Consider the following 19,791-nt stretch of genomic DNA (forward strand, 5'->3'; position numbering starts at 1 on the left):
GAAGCCCTGGATCTCAGGCTTCCTCCAACAATGCACACTAAATATAAAACAACATATAAACACACATAAAATGTTAAGTAATATACAATTGTGGTAGCATGTTTTTGCAAATTATTAAACTTGACAGTAACACAGCCCTTCATTTAGATAGTTAGTCATTAGATTTCTTTTACCCGCACTAACGACTGTATCTATTTATTTATTTATTAAGGAACAGTGTTTCTTTGGAGATAATAGAATACAGTGTGGCCTCTTAACGTTGAACAGTGTATTTGATGAGCAGACAAATATTTTATTTTGAAGGGGAAAGGAAATATTTCTCTACAACATCGTAGCCCTTTCATCTGTGGAACAACAAACCACTAAACACAACGCATGTCTGTTCTTTGATTGGCTCGCATCTCTCACCACCAAACGTCGATACTGTCGTACTGTCGTAAAGTAAAACAAAAAACGCAAACCACAACATAGAAACATAGATATATATAAACCGATATAAACACATGAATGTTTATATATAGCTATAGAAACACCCTTCCCTGAAAATAGTCTGCATTAATTCAAATAAATGCAGCATATTTTGTGTAATTAAGTAAAAGTACAAACACATGCATCAAAAATATACCTAACGAACCAAAAGTAAAATTACCCATAATGGAGTGGACCATTTCAGAATAACTGTAATTGATATTATAATTATTTCATTACAATTATCAATGCATTAATAATCACTTTAATGTGGCAGAAGAAAATGGTTTTGCACAATTTAATTAATTGATATACTCCTGGGTAGCTTAATCTTTATTACTGTTTAAGAATTCATTAGTTAATATTTTTTATTCAAAATATTTAAATCTGCAAATTAACTTGCATAAATATGCAAATCTCAATTACTTGAAATGTTTTCAGAATTGTTTAATTTTAAAATATCAAAGATTTCATCAAATGTGAGGCAAAATAAGGTGAAAAGTAAAATAAAAGAAAGCATAAGTGTAAAAATTCTAAAATTACTCTACTTAGCAGGATAAACCTTTATGATAAGAGATATTTGAAACAATTGGGAAAACACAAGTATTAGGTTTAATTCGTAATAAATGCCGCATGATTTAAGGTTGTGAACAATATTATACAGTAATAATACAGCGTATCTCCTCTGCAGAAAAGAAGAAAGAAGATCATAAGAAAGCACAGGGGATGTGTGCTCAATAAATCACCTCGACAAAATGAAGGGCAAAAAGTCAATTTTAATAAAAATGACCATATAACATTTATTAAAATCTAATAAAATTACAATTTTTAATCTAATTCCATTCGGGCCCATGTTGTAGGGTACCAGGTCCCAGTGTTGAAAATAAATACATCTCATCATCATGTTGTAGAAACTGAAGCTGCAGACGTCCTATTACATAATTTCCCCATTGTTGTGTTTGCTTGATGTTCTTCTTCTCTCCTGCAGTCTCTTCAGCTCCCCCTCAAGCCATTTGTCACAGTGTGCATATATTAACAACAGGGACACACACATTCAACAGCAGGAAAACATGATCTGAAGCCACAGGAGGGTTAAAAATAAGTCTACAATGTGTTTGTGTGTGCGTGTGTGTAGTTGACTGATATCAGTAAAGCCCTACACAAAGAAACGTTTAAATATGCATCTGTTTGTTTGATTTTAAAAAGCAGGGTCTTTGACAAGCCAGTTTTTGTCTCGGCTGACGTGCACCATGCATGCAATTAAGATTAAAAAAATTCAACGGTATGTAGCCTAAAGTTTTTCCTCATGTAGTGTACCATTTGATCGTGATTAAAAACAGCTAATCTTAAAACATCAATGAATCAGTATTGTTTTCTGTCCCATGAAGAAAAGTTTGCTATTTTAGTTGAAGGAGAATGCTCATTTATATTTTGCCAAGAGTTACATAAGAAGATTATTCGACTCCTTCATCTTGTGTATGCTAAACTGTGAAGCTAAAGCCATTAGCTGGAAACGGGGAAAAACAGCTAGCATTTCAGCATTACCCTACCACCACATATGAAGCTATCTCAGTTTTTCAATATGTACAAAAATAGTAGTAGTTTCCAACTAACTTTGTTACCTTTGTAAAGATCAAGGCTAGCTGTGTCCCACCTGCTTCCAGTTAGACTGCTAAGCTAAGCGTCTCCTGGTTCTAGCTTCATATTTAACATACAGTCCTGAATGGTATCAATCTTTTTGTTTACTAGGAAAAATAGTCTTTCCCAAAAGGAGTGGAGCTATTCCTTTTTTTAAAGTTTGCTGGAAAACAAGAAAAAGTAACAGACTGTGTGTTTGCAAGTGCGTGTGTGTGCGTGTGTGTGTGTGTGTGTCCTTTGCGTCTTGTAAAAAGGGGTTGACTTCATTGTTTTTACACAGACCTCGACCGTCATTTCATTTAAAAAAACTAACCATGTTTCAAGCAATACTGAAAAGTTCCTATGATATGTTCGATGGGTAAAGATGATGGTGTGTGTATTTACTTATGTATGTGTGTGTGTGTTGGGATGAAGGGGTCTTCATTACAATTTTGCTCAACTTAAATAAAAAATTAAAAACACAGTTGGAATTGATAAAATACATTCAGTCTCTTTCACACTATCGGCGGGAGAATCGGTTCTTGAAAGCTTTGATAGTTTTGGCCATCATGGGGGCGATTTCTGCGAGAGGAAAAAGCGTTGGGAGATTTGAGAACAAATAGAAAAATAATGTAGTCCCTTTTAAAGATCCTAAACTCAAAGCCCTTTACACAAACACTTACTTTTGACCTGTGGCTTGTCCTTGGCGGCAGGTCCTCCTCCTCCTCCTCCTCCTCCTCCTCCTCCTCCTGCTCCTCCTCCACCTGCTGCTGCTGCTGCTGCTGAGGAGCGGGACGCGCCTGCAGAAGGGTTAAATTGGGAGGAAGAGGAGCGCATCGATTCTGCAGAGTAGTTTATGGTGGCTGGTCTTATTCTGAAAGGGAAGGGGAAAAGAGTTGGTCACGTTGCTGTATGTAAAACAAAAGACCAACTTTTTGGGTGGTCCTGAATTGATCGTTGGGTTAGGGGAGAGGGACCCCTCCTCTCTCGCTCTTCCTGAGGTTTCTACCTACTGATCATTTTCTTCCAATTAACTGATTTATAATTAAGTCCTTAACATGTAGAAAAACAGCAAATCCCCGCATAAAAAGCTAAGAAGAGAAAGTCTTTTTTATTTTTGCTTTGTAAATTACTTGAACAATTGATTAATTAAAAGTAATTTCCTGCTGATTGAGAAATCAGTTAATTAACTAACTGAGTACTTAATTGTATAAATATTTAAGAACTATATTATGCTTTTGGAAAAAAAAGATTTCTTTAACTGCATAGCTAATGAAGTGGGGTGGTGTTTGCGTCAAAATGTGAAGGGAGTTTGTTAAATGATCCATGTTGATACAGCAGAAAAACATGAAAAACAGTAATTTAATGTCCTGAAATTAAAATAAAAACTACATCAAAAAATGCTGTCTTTATAGTATTTAAAGAAATAGATGGATATCTATCAACATTGAGGATATGGAGAAAGAATGTGCTAGACATAATCCAACAAATTGGAATAATAGTAACACAGATTTACTTTAAAAATCATTGAACATGTTGACAGTGGGTAATTCCATAACTGAAGGAGGCCCATTGAAATTGTATGTAATGTTATTATAATTTCCGAATATTTTGTAGTCATTTTTTGAGTGGATTTGAAATATTTAAAATTGAACTCCCTGTGCATGCATAAATACAAGTCACATATATAAAAGTGATGCATCTGTATCTTATTCTATCTCAACACCAATATCATAAACCTGAATGAAAAATACGATACTGACTTTATGGGAGCGGCCGCTGAGGTGGAGGAGGCTGAAGAACCGCTGATGGTGCCGAACTTCTCCTGGCGGCGGCGGACGTCACGCGGCGGCTTGGCCACAGAATTCACAAACGCCATCTTTACCTGCCGCCCTGCCAGGACAAACACAACACCAGCACTGAAACACCAATACATTAACAAATACACTTCAACAATAAATGGTGATGTTTGTGTAGATATTAATGGAAGAAGGCTTTTGATTGGAAACTTGTTTTTAGATTAATTTATGATTCACTTACGATATTGTTAGTTCTAAAAAGTTATAATTTTCTATTGTCGTTTTATTAATCAATTAATTTAATTTTAAAAACATTTAATACATTATTCTGTTTTATTTTAATTGTATTTAACATTAACTTTATTGTTGTATAGCTTTAAAATGATATTCAGAGTTATTTTTTGGAGGAAATTAAGAATTAGCTTAATTTTATTTCATTGTCTCCGTACATTTGCTTTAAAGTGTTACTTTTTGACTTGTTTGTAACATTTTAGTTTAACGGTGTACTTTTTGATCTTTTTTTGGGCTTGTCAGTCATCTGTGAAGCACTTTGAACTGCATTAAACTGTCCTTTACAAATAAAATTAGATTTATTGATTGCTGCTCATTTTGTCCCAGAGCTTCTCCTACCTTTTGGCTTGTTGGCGTGGGCGGAGGAGATGTTCTGGGTGAGCATCCTGAGGCGCTCCTCACGCTCGTCGTGCAGCCTCAGGTACATCTCCCTCCACGACTCGTACTCCTGAGGAGACTCGCGCTTAAAGTCCCGCTGACAGTGACGCATCCACAGCTCGTCAGATTCCTCCGTAAACCACTGCAGCAGAGGAGAACAAAATCAATGCCAGAGCCATCAGTATTCTCAGAATCAGAATCTGTTTTATTGCCAAGTAAGTTTAAACATTCAAGGAGTTTGCTTTGTTATAAGCAAATGCTTAACACACATGTGATGAAAATAAACCAGGTCAGTTGTTAAATCTCAGCAGTCTCACTTAAAGGGGAAATTGGGAAAAGGATTAGATACATATATGTTGAGATGTGGCAATCTGTAGCTACACTTACCTTCAATTTCTTTAAAAAATACTAACACATTTAAGAATTGCTCATAGGCTGCATTGGTCTAAAGTAAAAAGATAGCCACAATTAATATGAATCCTAAATGTGATCTCTGTGGAATCCCTTTCATTAATTATATTATTGATACCCTTGTATAAATGTCCCTTCCCTTACCCGACATGAGTTTTTTGTGTGTATATATTATTTATGTTTTGTTAAATGTAACCTTATTTTAAATTGTGCTTTGTAATGTTTAAAATACAACAAAAGTGCTTTGAACAAAAATGTCAGGTGTCACTCAGTGTCTAGTCCACCCATAGAAAGAGCATAACACAATGGAAGGTATGATGTGGACAAAGGACATCAGTATTGAAAGTGTTCTGTGTGTTACCTGGTTGCTCTGCTCGATGCGGTACAGCTGCTCCGGAGTGCCTCGCTCCAGCACCGGCTCCAGGATCTCAAACGGCACTCCTCCAACCTCAGCGATGGCTGAAAGAGCACAGAAGCACGGAGTCACATCTGTGCAGCAGGGTCTGTTTGTTCTAACCAGCCACTTGTGTGATAAGGAACAATGCCACAACATCGGTTCTGATTTGTATAAAGTCTTGACTACTGCTACTTTGGGAAAGTATGTAATATTACAAATGTGATTATGTATTTAATGAAAAAACACTTCTATCAACAGTTACACTTTTTTTGAGAAAAAGACAAGATAGTGTTTTTTTATGGTATTGCAAAGTAAATATTTGTACATGTTACATTTTATTTACACTGCATATGTTTGTGATTTTCAACTTGTCCCCTAAGACAAATGTAAAATATGTGATATTGGGCTATATGAATAAACTTTGATTGATTTGGGAGAATCTTTTTATTTATTTAAATATGTCATAACAGGTTAATCTCAGGATTATGAAATATATTTAAAAAAAGAAAAAAAGACCCAATGTTTCTAAAACTGAAAAAGAAAATTGAGGTTAGGGTAAGAGAACTTTGTAACTAAAATGTTTGCGAGCAAAATTTGAATTGAGATGGGAAGTGACCGCAGAGGAGTACATATTGACTTTATCCAGTAATTGTGAAAAGACTTTCTGTTTATCTACCAGGTGGTGAGCCACACCTCTCTGGCACCTCTATAACAGTTTCACTATTTGTTCCAGAGCCTTACTATAGTAGTAACTCATGCATTCAAATGCAGTGCTTACTCGGGCATCAGCAGGTGCTCTAGTGCGACTCAGTGTTTTTCTAGCTTTGTTGCTCATGAACAAACAGGAACACTCACAGTCGATGTTGTTCTGCAGTACGCGGATGCACTGCTCATACAGAGTCATCATCCTGGGCAGGTAGGCGGTCTTTGATCCCGAGTAGACCGTCATCTTAGAGTTGAATCTCTTCCCTGTGAAGCCGGAATCCTCCTCATCGTTGCTGACAGGAACTGAGAGTAAAGAAGGGAGTGAGAGTCAGACAGTTTGACACAGCAGGGCAGCACGAACTCGTACAGATACAGTGACAAGAAGGAAAAAACAAGAAGGACAAGATTAGAATTGGCACAAAAGCCAAAATTCACTTGTATGAACATCAAGGTAACAATTACGTATTTGACACCCACATTCTTAGCGGTTGAGAAGCCTCCCCAACACCTCACCATATATAGAAAGCATGGGTTGCACATTTTTAAGTGTATTTTAGCTAACTGAGATTTGACCTAATGGGCTGTGGAGTAGTTTCAATGTGAAGCAACATCCAGAAAGTTTTGCGTTGTACAAGAAGTTACTTTTAAAGAAAGTATTGCTGATATCTAAAATGTCTGATTACTGTTTTGTTTAATTTGTAATTAATAAGCAATGCCTTGCGATCAATAAATTAAATAAAGTTGTAATTGAATATTCCGTGTCTGGGACTTCCTATGGTACTGCAACAGCCTTGGATATATTTATACATTATTTTCTCTTCCTTTACTTGCATATTTTCCACCAGTTGCCTTTAGTTAATTGTTATAAATGATTACGTTTCTTGTCTACAGTTCTATTTCATTGCTATTTTTGCTATATATTTATTTACATACTACAAACGTACTGTTATCGTTGTTATTTATACTACAAAACTATCACTTTATTCCTTTGTTTCACTTTATTTCCTATGTTTAGTCTTGGGTTGGGATTAAGATTGTAAAAACTGAAAATGCATTGTATAGTACCTTTCTATTTGTGAACACACTGTACATTTCTTAAATTAAGAAGAAACCCCGTCAACCATATAATTGCCCTAAAAATCCACTGTCCCTTGAAGAATATGGGGTCCTCTGATCCCTTTCCACAATTACAGAACCCAGAGGCCTGTACTACGAAGCCGGATTTTCGCTTAGCGAGCTAACTTCAGGGAAAACTCTGAGTTTCCGGTCCTACGACGCTGGTTCACTTCTTAGCGGGCTAGATCTCCATGGTAACTTATGCTGAACGGCTAACCTGCTCCGGAGCAGGTTAGCCGTTCAGCATAAGAGATCAACTCAGTGAAAGCACCGCCTGCTGACCAATCAGAGCTCAGTGTGCGGAGTTTAAAGCGATCAAGTCATATTACAGGAGAAAGGAAATACAGAAAAACTGCCGTTGCAGGAAAGACGGCCGGCAAAAATCAACTGACTGTGTGAACGTGAAAATGAATAGAATATCATCTCCCATCTTCAGAGCAATCAGACTATTATAACATTACCGTTAAGAAAGCTTACTTAAAGGGGACCTATCATGCAAAATTCACTTTTGTACGTCTTTTATACATGAATATGTGTCCCCGGTGTTCCAGGGAACTCACCAAGTGTCAGAAAACACAACCCTCTCTATTTTCCTCCATACCCAAATCTCTAAAAAAGGGGCTGCAACGGATCTGATACAGACTGATCCAGATTTGAACACTTCTATGACGTCACAGAAGTGGCGCTACGGCTATTGGGCCAGCTCTCCACCTATCAGGGGAATGTGGGGTTGGGCCACGGCCGGCCATTGCCGCTCGAAAGCGCTGGAGACGCTGTAGTACATAAGCCAGGCCTGTAAGTGGCGCTGTAGTCTGCCACAAAAGCAGCGAAGAAGACTTCCTGAGTCAGCTTCTTGAGCCGTATCTGGCGTGCAACACTCACAGTGTCACATACTGTATGCAGAAGTATTATTTTAAGCAACACATTAAGTTGACGAAACACTCGAGTCAAATGTAATTAAAGTCAGATCCACTCGTGTCTTGGACGGGGCAGTGATTTCATAAACCTGTTAATGTACGCATTCCAACACTTTTCTTTTACCAGCTGTATTCACCTTGCAGCTGCAGCTATGTGGCTTTTATCCTGGATAAAGTGTTTAAGTCATGGATGTTTAAAGTTTAACGTCTTCATATTTGTCTAATTATAGTTGACTTTTCATTCAGGAAGTATGACGCGCTGCGCTGTCAGTACGCTTGTCCATGTTTGTGATTGGTCGAATGCTCCAAATACCACCCCTTTCATGTGAACGCGCACCTAACTAGATAGGGCAAAGCTGGCTTAAGTTAACGAGTTGATAACCGGCGTCGTAGGACAGTTTAGCGAGAGCGCGTTTGTTTTGGATTTGGTAAACCGGGTAACTCAAACATATCCAGGTTATCTTGAACCGGCTTCGTAGTACAGGCCTCGGATTTCTTGTTTACATGACATTTAAGAAAGCTGGTTTCGGAGAAAGGGCACATTGTAACCCTGTTCCTTCCACAGAAGGTCACAATAAAGCATTGTCAGCATAAAAGAAAAAGAGGAAACTGTGGTAGAAATTCATGACCAAGTTTAAAAATAGATAATATGAGGATTAAGATCCATTAAGCTATGGAATGATGGTCCCCTTAATGGTTACGAAGAATGATGCTTCAAATAGCAGACACGAAGCGTTGAGGTGCGGGCGTTACCTTTCCGTCTCTGAGGCGACAGCGGAGTGACGTCGAGGGAGGGCAGAGGTCTGTAGTTGGGCTGGATGGCTGGCAGAGGGATCTCAGGGAGAGATGCAGGGATCTCAGCCGCCTGCAAACAAAAACAGATCAACATCAACAAGCAGGATCAGAAAACAACTTTTCAAAATAAAGTGGATAATAAATAAAAGCAAACGAAAATTAAGTTGGCAGAAAAAAAAGCAGTGATATGACATATTTGGGGACATATGCTTTTACCATACTACAACAATAATCCTTTTATATTAAAGTGTAAAATTTCGGAGGAAAATTTGATTATTCTCTGAGAATCTAAAAAAAAAGTTTTTGTCTAAGAAACACATGGCTTAACTTTGCAATACATGATGAAGACACACAGGAAGTGATGCGGTGCCACAGAAAGAAATGTGGCGATATCCTTCTTCTTTCCCGTGTGATGTAATTCCTAATGCACTAAAGCTCCTCATTCAAATCCATCGGTTGCTTCCTAATGAATAGGCTTAATGCACGGCATAACTTCTGCGTGCTTACGGTAATATGGTGATATTACATCTCGAGTATTTCCTCATTGCTAATCTTTCTGCAAAAGACTACTATGATTAAGTTGCCGCTAATTTATGTTTTTTTTCTCGAACATTTTCCCAACTTTTATCTCATGAATTCTCGATGTATTTTTTTTTATTTAAACCAACAATGATCCTTATATGTTTTTGTATATCCAAAAATCCTTCACAGTGAGATAAACCAACGCTGCTACAAAAAAAAACAGCGTTGATGTTGGGCTTAGTGCTTAATAAAGTATTTTCAACACAACATCATCTGCATCAAAACATGGAGGGTTTTCATTTAAAACTGGAGCAATTAGTCGACTAAATCGACTAATCAGTTGACAGAAAAACCTATCAACAACTATTTGAATGACAGTTAATTCTTTAAACAAACATTCTCAAGTTGATGGTGGCTCCAATGTAAATATGTGATGCTTATCTGTGGGCATACATCATAATAAGCTGATTATTTATTGTTAAGGACTGTTGTTCAAGTATTACATCACATCACATCACCTTGGGCTGCAGGAAGTTATAACAACATTCTGACAATTTATAGACCAAGGTGAATCCATTAATTGAACAAATGAACAGCAAAATAAATCAATGTTAAAAGAAATTATTGGTTGCATCCCTAATATTCGTAAACAAATATATCTTTAGTCTCTGCCGCTGTTCTTACCCTCTTGCGTTTTTCCGTTGAAGCCGAGCTGGAGCCTGAGTGTTGCCTCTTGCTGCTCTGCGTGCCGTTAGCTTTGCTCCCTTTGGATGAAGAGGAGGAAGAGGTGGGGGTGGGGGTGGGGGGAGGGGAGCGTGAGCGATGGGAGGACGACGTGGAGGAAGAGTGGGATGGTCGACTGTGTGAGGAGGAGGAGGATGATGAAGGCTTCTTCTTCTTCTTAACGGGCGTCGGGGCGTCATATGTGAGGAAAGACTCGAAGGACATGGTGGGAGTCTCAAAGTCATCGTCCTCCTGTTTGGGCGGAGTTTCCCTCGGCGCCCGCGGTTGCCCTGGAAACACAAGTGGAAAAGTTAGGGGATGCAGAATGGGATGGGAAATCAGGAACTTTAAATCCTGACATTTCTGCTTACTGAATAAATTATTTAAATCAACGCCAATTTAACATTACATGTCACTTGTTAGACGCTTTTATCCAAAGCGACTTACATACTCAATACTGTGGACAATCCCCACAGGAGCAATTTTGGGTGAAGTGTCTTGCCCAGGGACACAACGACATGCTGACTGCAGTGGGGTTTGAACCTGTGACCCCCTGATCCCAACACCTACGGACAACCCACTACGCCACACGCCCCACAGAACATAATTTCCTACCAAAAAAGCAAATCAGTTTAAAGGGGAGCTATTATGATCATTTTGTGCCTCCACACTTTAATGTTCAAAAAGGTCAGCTGCTGTGATTGGTCAACCGCTTAGAGATGTCCTGCCCTTTAGCCAATCACGTACAACGTGTTGAAGCGCTAGCCAATAGAAGCGAGGGTGTCAAATAGTGATCTTACTATGTTACGGAAGTAAACAAAGCAGACCAATGAATGGAGGCATCTTAAAAAAAATTATAATAAATCGGACAATTGTGTCAGGTGCTATAATATAGCACATGACACAATTGTCCGATTATATATTATATAGCAGCTATATAAATGAAGTGTATTATTATATAACATTTTCCAAAACTCAAAGATATTCAGTTTGTTCTGTAAGCCAATGAATAGCAGAAAATGTGAACATTTAAGAAGCTGTTCCCTAGGCTTAGTGATGGGAATTCCGGCTCTTTTTAGTGAGCCGGATCATTTGGCTCGGCTCACCAAGAAGAGCCGGCTCTTTCGGCTCCCAAACGGCTCTTCATTTTACCACACATACCTTTTACAATTCAGTCAAATGTAGCCCTGTTTTGACTAATGATTTATGTGTGTACACATATATCCCTTAAATTATTCAATACATCCTTTGTACTGAAGTATTCAAAAGTAAAAATTACATTTTTAATATAAATGATTTGCTGTGGCCAATTGTTTTCATTGCATTTACAGACCCTTGTATCTCTCTGATACCACCCCATGAATGCACTGACTTGCTTGTAGAACCACGCTACACAAAGCAGATAGCAACACCTATACAAACTTAAGCATAGACATTTAAAAAAAGGACAGCTACTGTATCGACATTAACAAAACAGCAGGGCTCTATTTCAGTATTAACTAAAGAAAAAAAGACAGCAACAGCTGACATCAAATCTTTGCTGAGCCAAAAGATAATCATAAATAAATAACATAGTGAAAACAAATATATTGCAATGCTCAAAACAGCAGCATCCAACAGTCTCTAATCCTTGGATATTACATGTCACTGCATGCATGCACGGAGCACCCGTAGCGCGGAGATCATCATATCTCTTTGAGCCGGCTGTATCCACTGCCAAGAAAGCGGGTTGACTCCCGAGTCCACGGAATGTTTCAAGCATTTCACCCCCTCCATCTCCCCCTTTCAACTCTTCATCTGTAATAAAGTTACTCTGGCCCAAAAGTGACCTTTGACAAAAGAAGCTGGAACCTGTACATTTTTTACAATTTGTAATTGTTTTAGCCGTACCTTAACACACACACACACATGCGCACACACACATCAATAAATTAGAAGAGGGTTACTTCCTGTCGGTAGTCACTTAACAAACAGATTGTATCTCAACTAGCAGTGCAGGATGTTGCACATTTTGTGGATGATGAAACAGAAACATGGTGCAGAGTTACACATCTTATCATCTGATAAAAAAGTATCATTATCGAATATAACAATTAAAGGTTTATGAAATGCAACTGCATTGTAAGCTTTGTGTAAACAATTCCCGCTCTGGAACACCAAAACAAAGCTGAATGTAACTCATCTCTGTTTTCTGGCTTTTCGTTATATTGCAGCAGGTGCTTTGAACCAAACCTTTCTACGACGAGGACGGGATTCGAACCCACGCGTGCAGAGCACAGTGGATTAGCAGTCCATCGCCTTCACCACCTCAACCTCAACATCTCTGTTTTCCCATCATGTACTTGTGTAATGTCAATGTATAAATACTGCATAATAAATGAATGTATTATGTTGTTATCTTTAAGGAGATATCTGGAACAAACTCCCAGAAAACAGCAGATCCACTGCATCTGAATGAATTTAAATCAAGGTTTATGACTTCTCTGTTTGAATGTCATTTTTGGTTTCTTTCTTTTGCACCATCACTGATTTTTTTTCTGTTTTACATAAAGCACTTTGAATTGCCTTTATGCTTATACTTCTATATATCAGGTTATATGCAGGAATCCTGAAGTCAAATTGTATACTGTATACCGATGTCCTGTTCAGATGACGTCCAATCCAACGGGATGCCATAAATAAACTACACAGAATCACACTACACACCTACGCAATGATTACATTCAGGCAAACTGTAGAATACAACCTCTTTGGACTATTTATATACTTATTGAAAACAAGCTACAAAATGTGATGCCTTGGAAAATGCCGTTTAATACTTTTTAATACTTTTTAATAGCCTTCATTTTCGCTAAATTCATTTATCAACTTTTAATACTTTTTAAGACCCCGCGGACACCCTGTATATCCAATCTATTCATGTAGGGGGAAAAAAAGCTTTTGCTATCACCGAGCTATCTCTGGTGTCACCATTAACCTCTTCTATCAAACACAACCTTCTCCATCAATCAGACTCACCCTCATCTCCTCCCTTCTTCTTCTCCTCCCTCTTCTCCTCCCTCTTGCCCTCCTGTGTGGTGGACTTCCTGCTGTGCTTTGCAGACTTCTGTACCGGACTCTGCTGTCGCTCTCTGTCGGCGCTGCGTTTCCTCCCTTCATCGGCTTCATCGGCTTCTCCTTCTCCTCCTCCTCCTCGATCACTACTCATCTCTGCATGGCGTTGCCGCCGCTCCTCGTCTCTGTCCCTGTTTCTGTCGCTGTGGGACCCGTGGTGGTGATTTTTGATTGGTTCTTTGTTTGGTTTGACGTGGCGGACATCTTTTCGGGGAGGAGGAGGAGGAGGACTCGGCTCATGCTCGGGCTCAGGTTCGTGCTCGGGGCTCTCGCACTCGTCTGACTGGTAGCCTCCCCGCCGTGGAGGGGTATACTGCTCCTGGTGGGGGGGAGAGGGCGAGTAGTTTGTGTGATAGCCTCTCTCTTCCTCTTCCTCCTCTTCCTCCTCCTCCTCCTCCTCCTCCTCTTCTTCCATGAAGGAGGGCGCTTCCTCCGGGGAGGGCTCCCGGGTGCGTCTGTGGCCTCCTGCTGCCTCCGGGACTTCAGAGTTATTGTGTGAGCGTGGAGCCTCGTTGATGTGGCTGTTGGTGGGTCTGAGGTAAAAACATACACAAGGGATAAAAACATATCATATTAATAATTAATTCTCCTTTAACTCCAGAGATGTATTAAAACTGGAACAATAAATCCCAACCTGGAAGTTGAAAGAAATGCATGCCGGGCAGAGAGACAATTAACAGAATACAAAAGCTTGAAAAAGTAACAACAAAAAACACAAATTCCTTTTCTATGTTTATTTTCCTTGTTAATTACCAAATTAATTGACATCCTTAGGCCTCTAATAGGTTTTAAAATGATCAGGAGCAAAACAATCTACTGATACACAAGACATTCTCACAATGCAGCCGCATGTTTTTATTTTTAAATCCAGCCCACAATTTTCAACTCATTTAGATTTTACAAAGTGTTTTATTTCACCCAAATGTGATTTGATCCTCAACACCTAACATTGTTTTATTTTTGGCATTGTGTACATTTTAAATGTTGTTGATTACCTTTTTTAATATCTGTACAGCTCTATGCTTTAAATCCCAATACTACATATATTGTATCATATTATACTGTATTTAGCTTTTGGTATATTTATATTTGATGTAAAGTGTTTACAATAGTTATATTAAAGCATGGACTTCTCCACTCCCTAATACCACTGTTTGTTTGTGCACTCTCAGGTATGCAGCACTCACCTGTCTGCAGACTGAGGAACCAGTTTCTTCCATTTGGCAACGAGACCTTTTGCCACCTCTCCAGCAAGTTGGTGTTTCCTAAAAGAATTCACAATCTTCCCCACTCCAGTTTCCTACAAGAGAAAGCAGAGGAAAGTCAAAACATGCACACAGATTTAATTATTTAACAACACAAGCAGTCAAATAAGTTGATAATACTTATATTTCCAGCTGTTATCATATCTTTGGCAACTTCAGCCGAGTGATCTGATTGGATTTCTGTAAATTGCGCTTGAAATTAAGTAGAAAGCTGACTAAGAAAATAATTGATCTCTCAAAATAACTTTCAACAAAAGGTCCAATTCTTGCATAGTACAAACGCTGTATTATTGCATTTTAGATGGAGATGTCAGTGATTATAGACGCTTAGGAGCTCCTTCCCAAACTGGTTATTTACTGTTCCTGTCTGCAAGACTGCAGCATCATATTTTTGGTGGGTCTTTTTTAGTTTAGAAATCAGGAGGCTCCTTACCACCAGTATGTCCACTGTCATGGGAAGTTCCCCCAGTCTTTTCAAAGTCTTCAGCAGCTGAAAAACAAGAAAGGATTTCAGTGGACACATTTAAAATACCAGAGCAGAGGTTCACACGTTGTGAGTAATACCAGTAGTGCCATTACATTTGTATTTTTTTCATTTAATCGTTTATTTGGCAGGGACATTGCACAGTAATGAACACTTAAAACATTCAAATGTGTCAAGCGTAACAGTGCCAGATTTAGCTTTGAGCTCATTATTATCTATTATTATTAAAGATAAATGTATTCTTCATTTACATTTTTTACAAAGAGTAAAGGTTAAGAGTGTTTTAATCTGGCTTTAGATATTCTAGTTTTTAAGCTTTAATTGTTGTTTATTGACATTGTTTTTCCATCCTTGGTGTTTATCTTGTTATATTGACTTATATTAATAGATGTGTTACATTTTGTCTTGTTATTGGTCATTATAAGCCTTGCCTATTTTGTGTGTGAAGCACTTTGGGATGCATATACTACTGTACCACTGTATATGTTGCATGAAAGGTGATATATAAATACATAAAGTCGACTTAATTTACAATACCTATATTCTCTGAGTACCGGTAGTTGTAAAAGAACCATTCAAAACATGTTGCTTATTATTAGGGGTTGAAAATATGACCGTATATATTGTGATATAAATACCAATTAATATCTCTGGGTGTATGTTATCAATGATAAATCAATAAGCAGGACTGCTTAATGACAATACAATATGTTTATAGGATTTTGGCATTAATGTCATGACATTCTTACATTTATAAGGTTCATTAACTGGTTTATCCAAAAACAGACTGTCCCTATTTATCCATAAACACATTTTTAACAGCTAGGCGTGAAACTTTACAACCCCATCTGAAGGTCTTCCTCAGTGGATGGAGTTGGCTCAGTTGTCATGGACGACCACCTGTTATCAAACTGTTATTAAACTTCAATGGTAAGGGTCACATGGCAACAACTGAGCTATCTCCATGACAATAAAGCAAACTCCATCTGCTGCCAAATTAATGTGGATGAAAGCAACGAGAAGAGATTATTTTAACTTCAAACTTTCTCAATACATTTTCAGAAAATCTACTTAAAATATAAAACTAAATATGTTCATTTTTTTGTTAAACCTTATGTTACATTTGTATATGCTTGTTTTGCTATGTTAAGATCAAATAAATTAAATCAAAAAATCTACCCCCACCAAATGATATTGATATTTTGAAACACATTTGGCATTTGAATGTCTCCGTCACAGCTAAATAAGTGTATATATGTACAGTAAAAAGTTATTGTACATAGGTAACTTGCTTAGTTTTGTAAACTGACAAGTTTAATAATAATGTTTTTTTGGCAGAATATATTTGTCTATCTTTATTTGGTTTGGCTGTTGTAACTGTGACATGTTCCAATTGAATATAGCTATTTTATATCATACATAATAAGTGAATATATATAAGGTTCAGACTGATAAAACAATACATGTTAAGACCTTGGACTCTGAGAAAGTGTAATGGAGATCTTTCAATATTTTCTGAAATGTAATAGAAAAAACGATTCATTAACAAATGAATGGGCAGATTAATGAAGAGTTCAAGTAATAGTGATTTGCAGCCCAAATTCACATATGTATACATGGCATGCACGTCACAACCAGTTGTTCACGATTGAATTGCAACCTCTCTTCAGTGTGACTTAAGTAAAACAAAAAAACTCAGGTGTGGAATCCCTTTGTTCTCATTATGTGCTTTAAATAGAATCCAACCTAAAGAAACTACACCTGCTTTTTACCCGGAGGTTAGGGATCTCTTCCTGCCTGTAAGTGGCAGTGAAGTAAGAAAACTCAGTGTCTGACTGAACAGTAGCATGTAGCAGCCTGTATCCTCATGGAGACTTTATAACGTGGCCTAACGGGTCCGGGCTGTAGTCAAATCACTCAGCTGTGATTTCAACATTTTGAATAAATGAAATAATATGTTGCACAACACGGAGTATATCTTCTGTTTTCTAAATCTCACACACCATTACTGCTTTGTTTTGGGAGGTTACATTTGAGGATGAAAGTAAACAAAGGGGTGGTCGGACATTGTTAATTTTCCTTTATCCGCTTTTCATTTTACACATTTTAAGAGTTCGGTCCCAGTGCATTGATGTGCAGCTGTTGTATATCATGAACTAACATTTATCAGCTCACATTACAGGCCTGGAGTCGGTGTAACTGTCAGTACTTTCCGCACTAACGTTGGTTAGCTAGAAGGCTAACGGCTACTCTGGCCCCGAGTTTCTTCACAAGATAAATTACGTTGTGTCTGATGTTATTATTTTAATAACACATACATTGTCTATGAACGGTATTTAACTGAGATGACAACTGTTATTAGTAGCTCAAATGTAATCTTAAAGAAGTGAATTTTTACAAGTTAAAACCCCTTAATTGTCGTGACGTTTCACATGATGCCTTCACAGACTGTTGGAAATACTGCCATTCTATTCTATAGTGTCAACTTTTGATTATCTAATTAGATCTATTCAGCTAAGTATCGTTTTGACAGTTATCCTCACCATGCATTAAGTATGCAAAAATATCACGAGTTACATCCACATTCAATTAGATCAAGATTGAACTAAGACTTAGTTTTAAGTTAAATGTATGTTACTTCTGTAACACCAAGACTAAGTGTCTAAGTGTCTTTTTTTAAGGAAAGGAAGATATATAAAGACCTCCAATCACATGTTTATTGGATTGGTGAAAGATATACTGATGTACACTCATTGTCTTAGTTTCAAGCCAATTAAAACAACAAAGTCCTTTCTTCATTTTTTTTAAATCTGAGATTCATGTATATCTTTTCAAGTTATTTTTTTGACTGTTTGTTTTTTTAATCAGAACAATTCTACAGATCTTTAATAACAACACACATGTATACATTATAAATCTGACAAACATTTTTAATACATAGCGTATCATTATTTACCTAAGTCATTTGTGAGGGTTATATTCGGACAAGACTATCAAGTACCATTTGTATTTATAAAGGATAGGGGATGTGCAAATCCTAGGTTTTTAATAAACAATGAATTTATTTTAGTGCAAAAACAAGTCAGTGTATTATCAGATAGGGAGCTGATATTAGCCTATATATTTTTCTCTTAACCTGAAGTAACCTGAGACAAGCGTAAACTAATAATTAATGTTGTTTTATTACTTGATGTGAATGTTGATGCTTATACTTGAACCATCATGTTTATCATTCTTTTTTCGTTATTACTTCAGTTGATTTTTACTTTCTACTATCTAACTACTTAAATTATAAATAAAACAATTATTACAGAAAACGACTGTACTATGGAAATAGTATTTGCAGTTCCAACCCAAAAGAACAAGTGTTGCATTCTCTTTTACGGAAAAGATATTCAGAAGACGGAGCACGAAGGCGGCCCTCAAACGCAGCATTTAAAAAACGGTTGCGACTTTCGGAGAGCTACCGTGAGGCTCAGATTTAGGGAACCGGGACAAAGTGTCTCATTTAGGGACGCATTCGGTGCTAAACACACCATGTGTCCGTCTAAACGTTACCTTTCGAGGCTCCGGGTTCTCCAGGAGCCGGGACTGAAGTCTATCCACTGTTTCCAGCAGGTCCTCCGCCATGTTTACTGCTGGTACCCTGTCGCCCGGAAACGACTTCATCTGAATGGGGAAAAAAACGGATCGGTTCCGCTAGTTTAGTGACAGCTACTAAGCTCAACAGACGCATAACAATTACAATATATTATTTTTTACTAAAATATTATTAATAAATACATTTACACTATACAAGTAAAGAAATATTCGGTGAAAAAACTAATGTTTTTATAAATTATTGATAAAAGTCGGAAGTACGTCACGGCACAGCTGACGCAGGACGCAGTGACACCTGTTGGTTTGACGTCAGTGAAAACGCTGAATCAGCATGTAGTGTAATTTACTGTATATCCTGTAACCACAGACTGTGTAAAAGAGCCTGTAACATCACATATTCTTTCAGAGAACTATTACTGTTGACCTCATAGCAGTATGGAGTAGTAGTATGAAGTAGCATAACATGGACATACACATTACTTTGAGTTATAAATTATAATTCCCTCAAAATATAATATAATATAGTACTCCAAAGTACTTCATTACATTCCATCACTGATTTGTAGAATTACTTTTTTTCAAAAATGATATATTATAGACTCAAATAGATGCATCCAAGCATAGTGTAAAGGAAATATAATTATTATAAATATAACTACAACAAAGTTCATTTACTTGTACAGTATAGCAAGTATTTGAAAGTAATACATTCTTTTAATGCATCAATAAAAAAAATCCAATAATACGAAATATACACTCATAAAGTAACAAAGATACATCGCAAGTAAAAATGGTTCAAAAGCAAGGAAATAATGGGTGCCAAAGTTCTTTAATTATATAACTGAGGTTATAGTTTCATATTATTATCAATTATATATATCTTTAAATCTTTAATGAATACATAACTAATGTTGTAGTTCCCTTAATCTGAAGCCAATTTAAAGTACTGTCTAGATAAATTGTAAAGTACTGCATCATTCAAGCATGCTATATCTAGTTAAAGTAGGAAATAAATATAGTGGAGGAAAATGTATATTTCCCTCTGAGATTAAATGAAGCAGAAGTATAAAGTATAGCAAAAAATGCCCACTTAAAAGACAAGGCCTTCTTTTACATGACATACTCTAAGTAAACATGTTTGGAATTATTTTATATACCTCTTAAATTAACTTTTGAATTCAGGCACTTT

The 19,791-nt window shown here is 37.2% G+C and overlaps 1 protein-coding gene across 1 annotated transcript; it reads right to left on the reverse strand.

Annotated features, from left to right (window-relative positions):
* Positions 1-1,224: 1,224 nt before the first annotated feature.
* On the reverse strand, positions 1,225-18,660 carry eloa (elongin A). Its single transcript, XM_034124861.1, has 12 exons — positions 18,561-18,660; positions 14,952-15,008; positions 14,441-14,553; positions 13,158-13,786; positions 10,101-10,429; positions 8,853-8,964; positions 6,217-6,369; positions 5,326-5,423; positions 4,515-4,695; positions 3,849-3,978; positions 2,769-2,959; positions 1,225-2,667 (listed from the first exon to the last, which is right to left on the reverse strand). The coding sequence occupies exons 1-12, from the start codon at positions 18,630-18,632 to the stop codon at positions 2,606-2,608; spliced, it is 2,127 nt and encodes a 708-aa protein (XP_033980752.1). The 5' UTR covers positions 18,633-18,660; the 3' UTR covers positions 1,225-2,605.
* Positions 18,661-19,791: the final 1,131 nt, after the last annotated feature.

The sequence above is a fragment of the Trematomus bernacchii genome, unplaced genomic scaffold (assembly GCF_902827165.1).
Source record: "Trematomus bernacchii unplaced genomic scaffold, fTreBer1.1, whole genome shotgun sequence".
Taxonomy (NCBI): domain Eukaryota; kingdom Metazoa; phylum Chordata; class Actinopteri; order Perciformes; family Nototheniidae; genus Trematomus; species Trematomus bernacchii.

Coding starts and splice junctions, on each gene's coding strand:
- eloa (XM_034124861.1), bottom strand. CDS start 18,632: ATGGCGGAGGACCTGCTGGAAACAGTGGATAGACTTCAGTCCCGGCTC. Junction 4,696..5,325: donor GCATCGAGCAGAGCAACCAG/GTAACACACAGA, acceptor CCTCTGCTGCAG/TGGTTTACGGAGGAATCTGA. Junction 2,668..2,768: donor GGACAAGCCACAGGTCAAAA/GTAAGTGTTTGT, acceptor TTCCTCTCGCAG/AAATCGCCCCCATGATGGCC.